The 13892-nt window shown below is 40.2% G+C and overlaps 1 protein-coding gene across 4 annotated transcripts in view; it reads left to right on the forward strand.

Moving 5' to 3' along the window:
- Positions 1–13892, forward strand: part of cacna1eb (calcium channel, voltage-dependent, R type, alpha 1E subunit b) — a 90775-nt gene that overhangs the window by 52800 nt on the left and 24083 nt on the right. For 2 of the 4 annotated variants that reach the window (XM_037546842.1, XM_037546846.1), the window contains exons 20-29: positions 697–977; positions 1315–1453; positions 1860–1989; positions 5263–5322; positions 5419–5525; positions 8447–8458; positions 10069–10165; positions 10558–10718; positions 12041–12178; positions 13299–13500. In XM_037546842.1, coding sequence (XP_037402739.1) covers positions 697–977; positions 1315–1453; positions 1860–1989; positions 5263–5322; positions 5419–5525; positions 8447–8458; positions 10069–10165; positions 10558–10718; positions 12041–12178; positions 13299–13500 — 1327 coding nt within the window. The remainder of the gene's footprint in view (positions 1–696; positions 978–1314; positions 1454–1859; positions 1990–5262; positions 5323–5418; positions 5526–8446; positions 8459–10068; positions 10166–10557; positions 10719–12040; positions 12179–13298; positions 13501–13892) is intronic. The other 2 variants (XM_037546848.1, XM_037546851.1) reach the window with 1 other exon arrangement.

Here is a 13892-nt window from a genome sequence, read left to right on the forward strand (position 1 = left end):
TAAACTGTCTTTTATCGATAAAATGATTTACGTAATGGTATCATTTACTGAAAAGATACTGTTGTCCCATAAGATTCGATCTTTTGATAAAAGAGTTGTTTTTACATGTTTTCATCTGTGATTTCATGCAAAACTTGCTGATAAGGAAATTGTGTTTAATTATATTTTTATATTTCGCTATGTTTATAATTTTTCCATCTAAACCATTTCGTGGTGACATTCTCTGGTGAAAGGAGCTGAAAAATGCCAGCATTCCTTTTAAAAGCATTCTTCTCCAACTCAGTCCAACTCTTCTTCTCTGCCATGCTGTTTGTGGCACATGAGGGAAATCATATTTTCCCCCCAAAAAACTCTGCTATTGTAATGAATGGTAAGGTGAACCTATAATGTTATAGAACTGGGAGAAAAGTAGATTTGCACAAGTCTCTTACATTTACAGAGAAAACTTTCTTCTCCATTCTACATTACAGTGAAAGCTTTAGGCGGCTGCCTCAAGCTGAATTTCATAGTATGCTCCGTTTAAGCACACCTGCATGTACATTGTTTCAGATTATTTATAGAAATCTGCTGTATGTGTGCAGACATAATTTGAGGGCTGTTGTAGCAGGTAACCCACTATCACAGCGGGTCGTGCCATTCGCTTTTATTCACTCTGTCTCACGGTGACATTTTCACACCCACGACGCTTTGTTTCAGGGACGGTAGCTGCGATATTGCCACGGTCTCACAGTCATCTGACCCAGCAGAGCGAGAGTCTGGCCTGCCCTGTACCTGCACGGGGCTGGGTGAAGAGGGAGAGACCCCAACCTGCCCGCATCACAGAGCAGACAATACAGCGGAGCTTAATTACCTCTCCGAGGAAGCCATTGACAACGAGAACAATGCCAGCTATTTAAACCAGGGGGAACCACTGATGGAAACTAGCATTATCCGAGAGCTGTCGGCACAGCCTCTGTTGGAGTTGACACCAATGACTGGTAATTTGAAAGGCAATGAAGGCTCCAGTCTAGGGCCTTCACATTTTACTGTCACTGCTCCAAGTAATGTGTGTGCATTAACGACAGACATGTCTCTGATGACTTTAATGATCCAGTGTTTATCTAATAATATTAACCATGACAGCATAATTTGATTTAGATGCAGGTGTAAATAGCGTAATCCTTAGTTCTCTGTGCTTTCTGGTGCACTTTTTACCTGATTTACTGAGCTTAGCTTAGTGTTCTCATGGCTTCAGAGGTTGTAGAGGAAATGTTGCATGTTGGATGTTCATTTCACACTGGAGTAACTGGTCATCCATGACTGTCTGTGATGTAGTCAGTTTTAAGGACGTGGAAGCGGGTCACTCAGAAAAGTCAGAGAGACAAGATGACGATGACGAGGATGAAGATGAGCCAACAAAAGCTGTCCCAACTGTTCCACCAGACAGCATGTTCATCTTTAAAAGCAAAAACCCGTAAGTTGGCATGGTCTCAGCGGACATGGCATACATCAAAAGATTCTTTTTAACTAAAAAATCCATCCATTTTTCTCACTGCAGTTCTCACGCTAGAGGCAGAACTGCACAGAGAAGACATAGCGAGGATAGATAGATAGATAGATAGATAGATAGATAGATAGATAGATAGATAGATAGATAGATAGATAGATAGATAGATCACAGTACAATAATAGTATGAAACAATATAAAAGGAAGAATGAATATGAAAAGATATTATCTACAGGCATATATACAAATAGAAATATACAAACATCTGGAATAAGATCTATGACCTGAGATGAAAAAGGCTGTCTAGGTGTGGAGTGTCCAGATGTGCAAAATAGATGTCTCAGATATTTCACTGCATGGTTTCCATGTGTAGGATTCGAAGGATATGCCACTATGTGGTAACCCTGCGGTATTTCGAGATGACCATTCTTCTCGTGATTGTGGCTAGCAGCATTGCACTGGCTGCTGAGGATCCTGTGTGCACCAACTCTGAGCGCAACCGGGTGAGACATTTCACCTTAAAATGCTTTTCACCTGGAATAGCCAGTGGAAGAACTGAATCTCTGCCATACAGTCAGTTGCTTTTCATTGCTTTCAATCAGATACTGCTCAGGCAACTGCCTTGCCTATTTATCTACATGCCTCTCAAACAAGCTGTAGGTGTAGCCAAGAGGTGGCCAGTTAAACAAAGTGGGGCAGTCGGTTTCATCAGTGGAACAGAAACCAGAGAAAAGTTGTCCTGCCTTCTCTTTGAAAACAGTTATGCTTTGTGGTGGAAATCTGCCATCAAGGAAGTTTCCAAGCACTGAAGATGTTGCACTCAGTTACCGTGTCTCGCTGTGACAGGCTACTCTGCTTGGTAAACTGACAAATCAGTGCTGGTCAAAATGTTAATGTTATTCTTGTTCTTTTTTGTTTATTTTTAGCAATAATTTGGAAATTATGTACAGAATGATGTGCTGTTCATAATCTTCAATGCAGTTCATTAATAACTCATCCTGTACAGATGAAGGTGATTAAGTGCTCTTTAAGTTTGATGCTATAAAATGAGTCTAGCTAGGCTGTGTCAGTGAAAAGGTTCTGGCCACACCACTGTCCATGGTAGGCACTAAACTATATGCCTGGGGCCCATGTTTCTAGGGTTGTAGGTTCTCAGGGCCTTATCTTCAAAGGGCTGAGAGATATACTTAGGCTTTGACGTTATACTTCACCAACAGCTATAATATGAAAATTAAGGCAAATGGGGTAGCAAACAGTGTGATTCCCATTTTAATTCCTACCTCATTTTTTAGCACACACTTTGTAGCCTTGAGCTATATATAGCATCAACTAGAATTCAAGGGTACCAGGGTATCAGCGCTATAAGAACAGCACTATGTCACGATTGGCCCTCCCAGTCCATGTGTTCATGTTTTCCTTTAACCCATGTGTATTTGTTTTGGTTTTTCTAGTCCTGCCCCCTCATTTCGTGTATCCACCCATGATTGTCTCCACCTGTTTTGCACCTGTCCCTCATTGTCCCTGTTGTATTTAAGCCATGTGTTTGCCCTTAGTGTTCGCTGGTCTTTGTTTGATGTGCTGGTCTTTGTTTGTTTGCGTTGTTTGAATCTCTGTCTGTGTAAGTTGATTTGTTTCTGGTTTATATTATGTCTGCTCCACGATCTCTCCGTATTGGCTCTATGACCCTGGACCATTATGACCCTGATTTTGGATTTGCCCTCAATAAGAGTCGCTTACCTCCGCACATGCGTCCGCTACCTCGTTCCCCGTTACACACTAGAAGAAATTCATGCTACAGTGAACAAATAATGTTTTCCAATTAAATAAAGAATGTCTTTCCTTAAGGTAATCACTGTCCCCAAAAACCAGCTTGTTTTTCATAGTCAAGGCATTAGCAGCTGACTCACACAGGCTTCAAGATGTTCATCTGTCATAGTAGATCTGGACTCTGACTTGACTTTTTTCACATGCGAAAATTCAGGCCCCCACAAATAGGTTGATACAAACCAGGCAGAGAAGTAAAAGGCAAATCATCTTATGTTAGGATGTCTTAATAGCAGCTCCCAGGCACTATGTTCCCAGAGTCCTGTGTTCCCAGGGTCCTATGTTTTCAGGGCCCCACTTTCCCAGGGCTATGTGTTCCCAGGATCCTATGTTCCCAATGTTCTATGTTCCTAGGGCTATATGTTCTCCTGATCCTATGTTGCTAGAGGCACGTATTCCCAGCTCTCTATGTTGCTAGGGCTATATTTCCCTAGGGTTATATGTGCCTAGAGCCATATGTTCCCAGGTTCCTATGTTCCTATGGAGGTATGTTCTCTAGGTCCAATGTTGACAGGGCCCTATTTTTCCAGGTCCCAATGTTCCTAGAGTGGTGTTTCCAGGGGACTTCTCTGAGAGCTTTACATTGCCTCCTCTCTGTACATTATACATCATACATCAGTATGCTAGATTCAAGAAACCTGTGATACACGTCCTAAAGGCATGGTTAGATCATACAGTGTACAACAATAGGATTGCACTTGCTTCAGGTGGGCTGGCCTGAGCAAACTTTATTATGCAAAGCAGTCAATGTGTGGCATACATACATTTTGTGAATAATTGTTGGCCTGGTGTGAGTATAGTGCTCTGCTCTTCACTGTTGCTAGCTTTGTATGCCTTAGTTTGCTAAATTATTTTAAATTATTGTCAGTTGTGTAGCTCTTATCTTAAAGGACAAACAGACAATATAAGTATTGTGTCAGATTGAAAAGATTTCTAGACATTCATTTTGGCTCACTTTGAAGTAATAAAGGATTAAGTACAAAGACACACACTAAATTTCAGTTTAACGTTTAAACAGGAAAGTAAATTGGCAGAACAAAGTACAGAGATTTTTCCGAATGGATAGGAAAATAGTAAGAATTGTCATTGTCTTCTTTTACAGTGCGGATTCAGTTTCATTCAGTTCATATCTAGAGGATAGGGAAATGAAAAATAGTTTTTTTTTCAATAAAAACTTTTAATTCTTGCCTATCACTGAAAAGATTCTCATTCTTCTTCACTAAAATGTACGACCAGATTGTGTTTTAAGGGAATTTATTAAGAATCAGTCTGCCCATAAACACTAGGGGGCAGTCGTGGGCTGGAGGTTAGGGAGCTGGCCCTGTGACCGGTTGCCGGTTCGATCCCCAGGGCCGACAGTCCGTGACTGAGGTGTCCTTGAGCAAGACACCTAACCCCCAACTGCTCCCCGGGCGCCGTGGATAGGGCTGCCCACCGCTCCGGGCAAGTGTGCTCACTGCCCCCTAGTGTGTGTGTTCACTAGTGTGTATGTGGTGTTTCACTTCACAGATGGGTTAAATGCAGAGGTGGAATTTCCCCAGTTGTGGGATCAAAACAGTATCACTTAATTTCTTAATTTTCTTAAACACTGGAGCAGTGTCCCAATAGAGCATTGGGAACATAGAACTGTTTCTTAGAAATACAAAATATTCTTGCTCCCTTTCCATTCCGCTGTGGAAATGGACATTTTTCAGTTGCTTCACTTCACTCGTGTTCACTCAGGCACTTTTTCTCGCAGTTAAATTGATCAAACTGTCAGTGAATTTATCAGAGCTGAGCTGTTTTGCTTCGCTATGCACATCCTTTTTGATGAATCATGCTCGTCATGACTGAGATCTGCTGGTTGGGCACTGCTGTTCTAGCATCTTAAATATTTATAGAAATTAAGCAACAGAGGACACAAGCTGCATGTGTTTGAATCTGATTTAATCATGTTGTCTTGTTTTTTGCAGGTTCTCCGCTACTTCGATTATGTTTTCACAGGTGTCTTTACATTTGAAATGATTATAAAGGTACCAGCTTTAGAATTTGAACCATTTTCTCATTCAAGATTACTGCAGCATGAAATCATATCAATTAATTATGTTTCTTTGACTGTGCATTAATAGATGATTGACCAGGGCCTAATTCTGCATGATGGCTCATACTTCCGGGACTTGTGGAACATTCTGGATTTCATTGTGGTGGTTGGAGCTCTTATTGCCTTTGCTCTCACGTAAGTGCCTTCTCAAGTGTGAAGGTCTTTGTCCTACAGGTTTAGCTGTATAGTTACTGAATTAATACTGACTTTTTCCCTGGAAAACTCCTAGGTTTCAGTACTTTCTGATAGCGTCTGAATTTTATGATATACTGGAACTGTAACCGGGAAAGTCCAACATGAGTTAGACCTAAAATATTGGAGATGGTATGGAAGATGATGCTGAGGATGTGCCAACACACTGAAGTATATCTTGGCAATTGAACTCATCTTAATCTCGTCAATATATCTAGCATTTCTCTAGATGTGTAGGTTTGGATGTATAGAAATGGGTTGATTGATCAAATGTAATACTTATACAATGGCATAATGAAAATAGATATACAGACTGAATTTAAGATGATTTTATATCCTAGTGTATATTTTTTACAGTGTACTTTTTACAGAGAAAATATTAAGGACATACTGTAACTGGTAATGGCTATACATGTATTCATTTAGTTTATAAGATGAAGTCCTTTTCACAGCTTTTGCAGTTTGTAGACCTAAAATGACTTATACTTCCAGTTCGTCAGTGAAGGCTGCTGGTCATGAGGGCCCCATTTCAGCACTTGTTTTAACTGGCCTTCGCTAACTTTAACTCACCACTCAGATGTGCATCAAACTTATGTCACCCAAGGGCCAATCAGTAGTAGCAGAGGAGGAAGGTACAGTGTTTTCAGCAAGTTAGTGTCAGAGAGCTACTCGGCAAGCCATGCAAACTTTGAATGAAAAACCTTTTTTGAAATATCCAAACATAGCCTACATAGAATTTGTGAATAATTGCTTTGTCTGGCTATAAACTTGGTGTAGAGCTGAGATGCAGGCTAGCAGATTAAAGTGAAAAAGTTGAGTGAACATATGTATAACATATGGAGAAGTTTGCAACTTAAAGCCCAGCAAATTGAATATTATGTCTTGAAGGACTTTTTAGTAGCTTAATTCTATATTTAGTATGGCTTAATTCTGTAAACAGCTGTGCCTGCCATTATTTTTGGTATATATTTGGCTTGAAAAGGGAATTCAGATCATATTGGTTTCTGCCGCTGAAGTTGATGCTTGTGTTCACTCTCCACTCTGAGGGCTCATCTGCCATCCTTCCCTTGGGCAAATAAAGTGATGGTGTGGGCCTTAAGATGGTGCTGATGATTCCTCCAAGGGAAATTTCTTTGAAATGGGCAGCAGGTCTACCTGCTCTAAGTCAAGGCAACTAGACCTGAAGGCATTTGCTCACTGATCCTGAGATGCATCGTTAATCCTTGAAGATGTTTCATATGAATAAATTAAGCACCTTCTCTCAGATGAACAGCAAAATGACAAAATCCCAACGCAAGTCAAGTTGTCTTGACTTATTGCTACTAAATGACTAGATGAGATGAATGTATATATCAAACGCTGGATATACATACATACATTATATTGCCAAGCGTATTTGCTCGTCTGCCTTCACACGCATATGAACTTGAGTAACATCCCATTCTTAATCCATAGGGTTTAATATGATGTCGGCCCACCCTTTGCAGCTATAACAGCTTCAACTCTTCTGTGAAGGCTTTCCACAAGGTGTAGGACTGTGTTCATGGGAATTTTTGACCATTCTTCCAGAAGCACATTTGTGAGGTCAGACACTGATGTTGGACGAGAAGGCCTGGCTCACAGTCTCCTCTCTAATTGATCCCAAAGGTGTTCTGTCAGGTTGAGGTCAGGACTCTGTGCAGGCCAGTCAAGTTCTTCCACACCAACCTCGCTCGTCCATTTCTTTATGGACCTGCTTTGTGCACTGGTGCGCAGTCATGTTGGAACAGGAAGGGACCATCCCCAAACTGTTCCCACAAAGTTGAGAGCATGAAATTGTCCAAAATCTCTTGGTGCTGAATCATTAAGAGTTCCTTTCACTGGAACTAAGGGGCCGAGCCCAACTCCTGAAAAACAACCCCACACCATAATCCTCCCTCCACCAAACTTTACACTTGGCACAATGCAGTCAGACAATTACTGTTCTCCTGGCAACCGCCAAACCCAGACATCGGATTGGCAGATGGAGAAGTGTGATTCGACACTCCAGAGAACACGTCTCCACTGCTCTAGAGACCAGTGGTGGCGCTTTACACCACTGCATTCAACGGTTTACATTGCACTTGGTGATGTAAGGCTTCGGTGCAGCTGCTTGGCCATGAAAACCCATTCCATGAAGCTCTCTTTGCTAATCTCTTGAGCTAATCTGATGGCCACATGAAGTTTGGAGGTCTCTGCAGAAAGTTGGTGACCTCTACGCGCTATGCGCCTCAGCATCCCCTGACCCCGCTCTGTCATTTTATGTGGCCGACCACTTTGTGGCTGAATTGCTGTCGTTCCTAATCGCTTCCACTTTGCTATAATACCACTGACAGTTGACTGTGGAATATTTAGTGAAGAAATTTCACGACTGGACTTGCACAGGTGGCGTCCGATCACGGTACCACGCTGGAATTCACTGATCTCCTGAGAGCGACCCATTCTTTCACTAATGTCTGTAGAAGCAGTTTGCAGGCCTAGGTGCTTGGATTTGTGGCCATGGAAGTGATTGGAATGCCTGAATTCAATGATTTGCATGGGTGAGTCAATACTTTTGGCAATATAGTGTGTGTGTATATATATATATATATATATATATATATATATACGTGAAAAATTGTGAAGATAATGTCACTGCAAAGTGTCCTTTACTTAATGTATTGCTGTAAATTAACCAAATTATTGCTTTTATTTCCTTAGGAAAAACAATCCAAATATTGCTTTGTGTGGAACTGCACTCTCTCTGTTTTTAATCTCACTCTTACTGTAAATCTTCCTCTGCTGTCCTTCTCTTCCTGCCTCTCTTTCTCTGTTATCTCTGTGGACTGTGTCATTGTGGCTACCAGGAATGTTATGGGGTAAAGGCAGACGTTTCTCATTCTTCATATCGTTTACATACATACATTATTTATGTCAGTAACTTCCGTTGGTGTAGTGTTTGTGTAGTGTTTTGTCAGTGACTCTTTATTGTATTCAGTGTTCAGCAGTGGTGGATTGACAATGTAGCAAACAGTGTTCTAGTTTATATAATTTATGCTTTAAATCTTGTATTACTTTCTGTTGTAAATCAAATCATTGAGTTATAATCCAGAGTGGGGACATATCTGATCTCTTCTGTGGCAGTTTTCCATTTTAAAAGCTACTTTTTACATTTGGCGAACAGGTGGAATGCCAATATTGGTGGGTTACTGCCCTCTTCAGGTCTGGAGTGGCTTTTCTTAGCTCTTTTTAGTGGTAAAGAGGAAATTTCAACCATAAAAAAAAGTCATTCAAGGTAAAAACTCATGCAAAATGGTTTGATTTGAAATGTTCATTCTAGAAAAGCATACTGACTTAGAATTGTTGTGGTGATGGGAATGTTGGTGGTGATACGAAGGTTTATTGCCTCTAAAACTTTATCAGATTTACCACTTTACCATTACTTTACATATAAAAGCCAGGCTCATTGGTCATTTGGGATAACAAATAAAATGGCTATAGTTGTGTTCACAGCCACTGGTTCTTATCACCACCACTGTACATTTACATTTATGACATTTAGCAGACACTCTTATCCAGAGTGACTTACTTTGTTGTTCACTCACAGAATGTATCCCAGCAAGTACAAATAGGTTAGATTCCTTGAGCTCAGACACTTCCAGAAAGAAAATTCAGTGTTGATACCTAGAAAGACACAAAAATCAGAAATAAAACACAGCATAAGTGCAATCCAAGTGCTAGATTAGTGTTCATTTGAGTGTTTCATAAGGAGATGGGTCTTCGGTTAGCTTTGGAGATGGTGAGGGGCTCTGCTGTTTCAACAGCCTGAGGAAGTTCCTTTCACCACCTGGGTGCCAGGACAGAGAAGAGTCTTAATGCTTGTCTTCCATGCATCTATAAGGATGGTGAGGTAGTCCTGGAGTCATCCTAGAGTTCTGTCTTCCTGCAGTGTCTAATTCCAACTACAGTCTTCAACACCTGCTCCCTGATTGGCTGGATCAGATGCATCAGCATTAGGTGAGGGGAGGAGTGGCATGTTAAATGCAGGTTGGAACTAAAGTCTGCAGGAATATAGTTCTCTCGGACCAGAGTTGGAGACCAGCCTTTTAAGGGCTCAAGGTACAGAAAATTGAGTTTTGCTGATGTTGCCATCAGCAAACCCGAGTCAGAGAGTTTCCTTGCAATAAATCATTTCACATCAAAATATTCAGAATGACTTGAGTTTATATCTCAATTTTTTTTAACTACGTGTTAGCCTGCAGGCTTATTTTCCTGGTATAGTGTCAGTATTGCATCTACACTGACATTGCCACTATAAAACTCACAATGCTAAAGAGGTGCCCTCTAGGTTATAACTCTATATACATCCTTTCTTTGCTGCTTGTATTTTATAGTGGGTGAGTATTATGTCTGCAAGTTTAGTGTGCATTCCATGTTTATGTTTTACACCATTTTCAAATCAGACTAATGCAGATGTGATTAATCACAGAAACAACAAAGGCAGAGATATCAAGACTATTAAGTCGCTCCGAGTGCTGAGAGTTCTCCGGCCTTTGAAGACCATCAAACGGCTCCCAAAGCTGAAGGTACAATTTTCCTTCTGCCTCTGATCATTCCTCAGCCAACTGGGCTTAGTTCTGTGTTTTGGCAGTTTTCATACTTTCATAAAAGGCCGTGTTCTTCAGGCCTTGAATTTAACAGCGGGCATTCTGACTGTTTCTCAGCAGGGGTCCAGAGAAAATGTTTTAGGAAGATATCAACTCATCCATTTTCCAAAGATAGCAATGTTTGACTGATGCCAACAATTTGGCATCAACAATTTGAGTTCACTGAATAATATAATATAATATAATGTAATATAATATAATATAATATAATATAATATAATATAATATAATATAATATAATATAATATAATATAATATAATATAATATATGTGTGTATTAGATATGAAAATGAATGTTTGTGTGCACACAGGCTGTGTTTGATTGTGTGGTGACTTCACTGAAGAACGTCTTCAACATCCTCATCGTCTACAAGCTCTTTATGTTCATCTTCGCTGTCATAGCCGTGCAGCTGTTCAAAGGGAAGTTTTTCTACTGTACAGACGGGTCTATGGGCACTCAGAGAGAATGCCAGTGAGTGCATCTGCTTATCATACTCTCTATAGAAAACATAATGCAACAAATGAGCATGTAAATACACAAATATATACAGTTAGCTCTAGAATTATTGGCAGCCTTGGAAAAGATGGGTAAAAGAGGTCATTTAGGTAAAATACTGTATGTTAAAAAAATCTAACATGTAATTGAACTAAATTTAGCCTAAGAAAACAAAAACCCTCATTCAGAAAAATGACATGTTACAATTATTGGCATTTAGTACTTTGTGCTATCTCCCTAAGATCATCTCTTTTAGACTTGCTGTGAGGTTTATTTCATGGGACTGGGACGGCAATGTCAACAGCTGAGGCCAGTGAACCATTTTTATGTAGATTTGGATGCATGTTTTGGATCATTGTCCTGCTGGGAGATCCAACCATGAGTTTTTGGCAGAGGCACAAAAAGTTTCAATTAAACTCTCCTGCTATGTCTTGGAATACATGATGCCATAGATCCCAGCAGGATTCCTGGGGCCAACATTGCATATCTTCTGCCATAATTAACAGTGGAGATTAGGTTCTTTTCTGCATAACCAACCTTTTTACTCTAAACCCACTTTGAGTATTTTTTGCTAAAAAGCTCTATTTTGTCCCATTTAACCATAGAACCTGGTTGCAGCCCAGGTGCTTACAATTGTGGTTGGATGACTAAAAATGGTTTTCTTCTGGTATGCCTTCCACATAGTTTATTGGCATTGAGGTTGCATTGAATTATAGATTTGGAGACTTGGTGAGTCCAAAGTGCTGCCATCTTCTGAAAATTGGCAACCACAATCCTTGGAGAGCGTTTGCCTCTCTAACCATTCTCCTCGCTGCGTGTGGATGAATTACATGTGCCCCCTCTTCTAGGCAGTTTCACTACAGCTCTGGTTATTTTAATTCTTTTTCATTCTTTTTCTGACAGTGGACATGTTTATCTAAGGCAATCAAGTCACTAAGCCACCTCAGATATAGAGTCCCTAGTGAAGTAGTTCCATTCAGATGGAGTTAAAAAAGTGAAATATAAACGGGAACATGCTTCAGGTACATTTTGTTAATAAGAGTTTCTAGGAGTGCCAATAATTGTGGCATGATTTCAGAAAGAGTTTTGATAAGAGTTTTTGTTTTCCTAGGTTTAATTTGCTTCAATTAAAAGTTTGATTTTGCTGGTATTTTCAGTGTGAGGTTCAGATAATTGACCATATTTTTACCATTCTTGCCAATAATTATGTTGCAGAAATAGACTCAATAATATCAAATTTCAAAAGTATTTTTGTAATTAATTAGTCATAATACTATCCTGACCCTTTGTGTGTCCAGAGGCTACTACATTGATTATGCACGGGACAGGAAGGAGGTGAAGAAGAGGGAGTGGAAGAGGCATGAGTTCCACTATGATAACGTTATGTGGGCGCTGCTCACGCTCTTCACTGTGTCCACCGGAGAGGGCTGGCCGCAGTACGTACTCTCTCTCCGCCCACTCACCAAAGCAACAACTTTTCAGCAGAGGAGAAAAACTTCTGGGCTTTCTGCCATTTTGGTCTAATTATCTTGAACCTTCAAGATGTTGGGAGCTGATTATTCTTTTTTTTTCTCTCAGATCTACAAAATGCCAACAGGGAATTAAGCGGACAGACGGCTTTTAATTTATGCAAATAAAATGAAATAGATTACCTTTTTAATACAATAGCAATATCTAGTTCTTTCTATGTAATGGACTGACACAGGATTGCTGAGTTTATCCAATGTTTTCTTAATTAAATTAATCACTAAGAATAATACCTAGTACTTATTAGAAGACAGGGTTGGGTCATAACTGAATACATGTAACAGTGTCACATAATCAGGATACAAAAAAATGGCTTTTTCCATTAGTTACCCCAAAAAAACAATAATCAGGTACAGATACATTAAATATACTGAATACTGGCAGGACTACATTAAAACCCACACTTATAGTCATGTTCTTGCTTGTATTCATCTCTATGGTCAGTTTCTTTATTAGATCTATGGTGAGCAGAACCAAAAACACTGAACCAAAACAACTACAACAGGAAACTTGTAGGAAAACATAAAAGTAACTATCAAAACAATGTAAATGAACAGGGTTAGGGTTAGCAACTATGGCTAGAAACCAACAAGGAACATACCAAGCTAGGCAAAGCTCAGGACAAACAAAAGGTGTATAAATACTGGAGAAAACGAATGAGGCACACCTGGGAATACTTTGAGACAAGGCACAGGTGCAAGGCATGATGAAGGGACAGAGCTGGGGAGGAGCAGGGAAACAAAGAAATGCACTTGGAGAGGGGAGAGGAGAGGAGGGGGTGGAAACAGGAAAACCAAAACAGAAACCGAGCACATGGAAGAGGCACGATGGAGAACATAAACAAGCATGGAAAACAGACAACAGCCAGGGCAAGGCAGGGCAATATGTTGCACACAGTAATCCTACGGATTTTAAACAGGGAATCAGTAATCTGTACTGGAATTTGCCCACCCGACACTGTTATAACACGAGCACAAACTACTGAAACATCTTTAACGGTTGTCATGTCCTGCTTCTTTTATTCTTCAGAGTTCTTCAGCACTCAGTAGACGTGACTGAGGAAGACCATGGCCCGAGTCGAGGCAACCGCATGGAGATGTCTGTCTTCTACGTTGTGTATTTTGTAGTCTTCCCCTTTTTCTTTGTGAACATCTTTGTCGCTCTTATCATCATCACATTCCAAGAGCAAGGGGACAAAATGATGGAGGAGTGCAGCTTGGAGAAAAATGAGGTTAATCTTTGTTCCAAACTCATTAAGGCAGGGAGGCAGTCAATTATACAGTTCCAAGTCCTGCTGTTCGCACAGTTTAGTTCCAAGCCAAACACACTATTGTTCAGCTTATAAAGAAATGTCTTCAGAAATGTCTGTATATTAGAGCTGATAATGAAGCTGCAGTGGTTCTACTGTGCTACAGGAGCAGGACTGGACTCTACGTTAGGCTACTGAGAATGAAATGCTCAGCTGAAATTCAGAAGAATGTCCAAAATTCTCAACATTGCTAATTGCTTAATGAAAGTAGGTGTGCTATTAAACTGTAGTGTAGAAATGGGATCGTTCTGAAAGGTCCCTGCCACCTTTTATTCATGGTGAGCCACTTAGGATTAGTTTTTCTCCTTTAAAAC

Source organism: Pygocentrus nattereri, chromosome 2 (assembly GCF_015220715.1).
Source record: "Pygocentrus nattereri isolate fPygNat1 chromosome 2, fPygNat1.pri, whole genome shotgun sequence".
In the NCBI taxonomy this organism is placed as follows: Eukaryota; Metazoa; Chordata; class Actinopteri; order Characiformes; family Serrasalmidae; genus Pygocentrus; species Pygocentrus nattereri.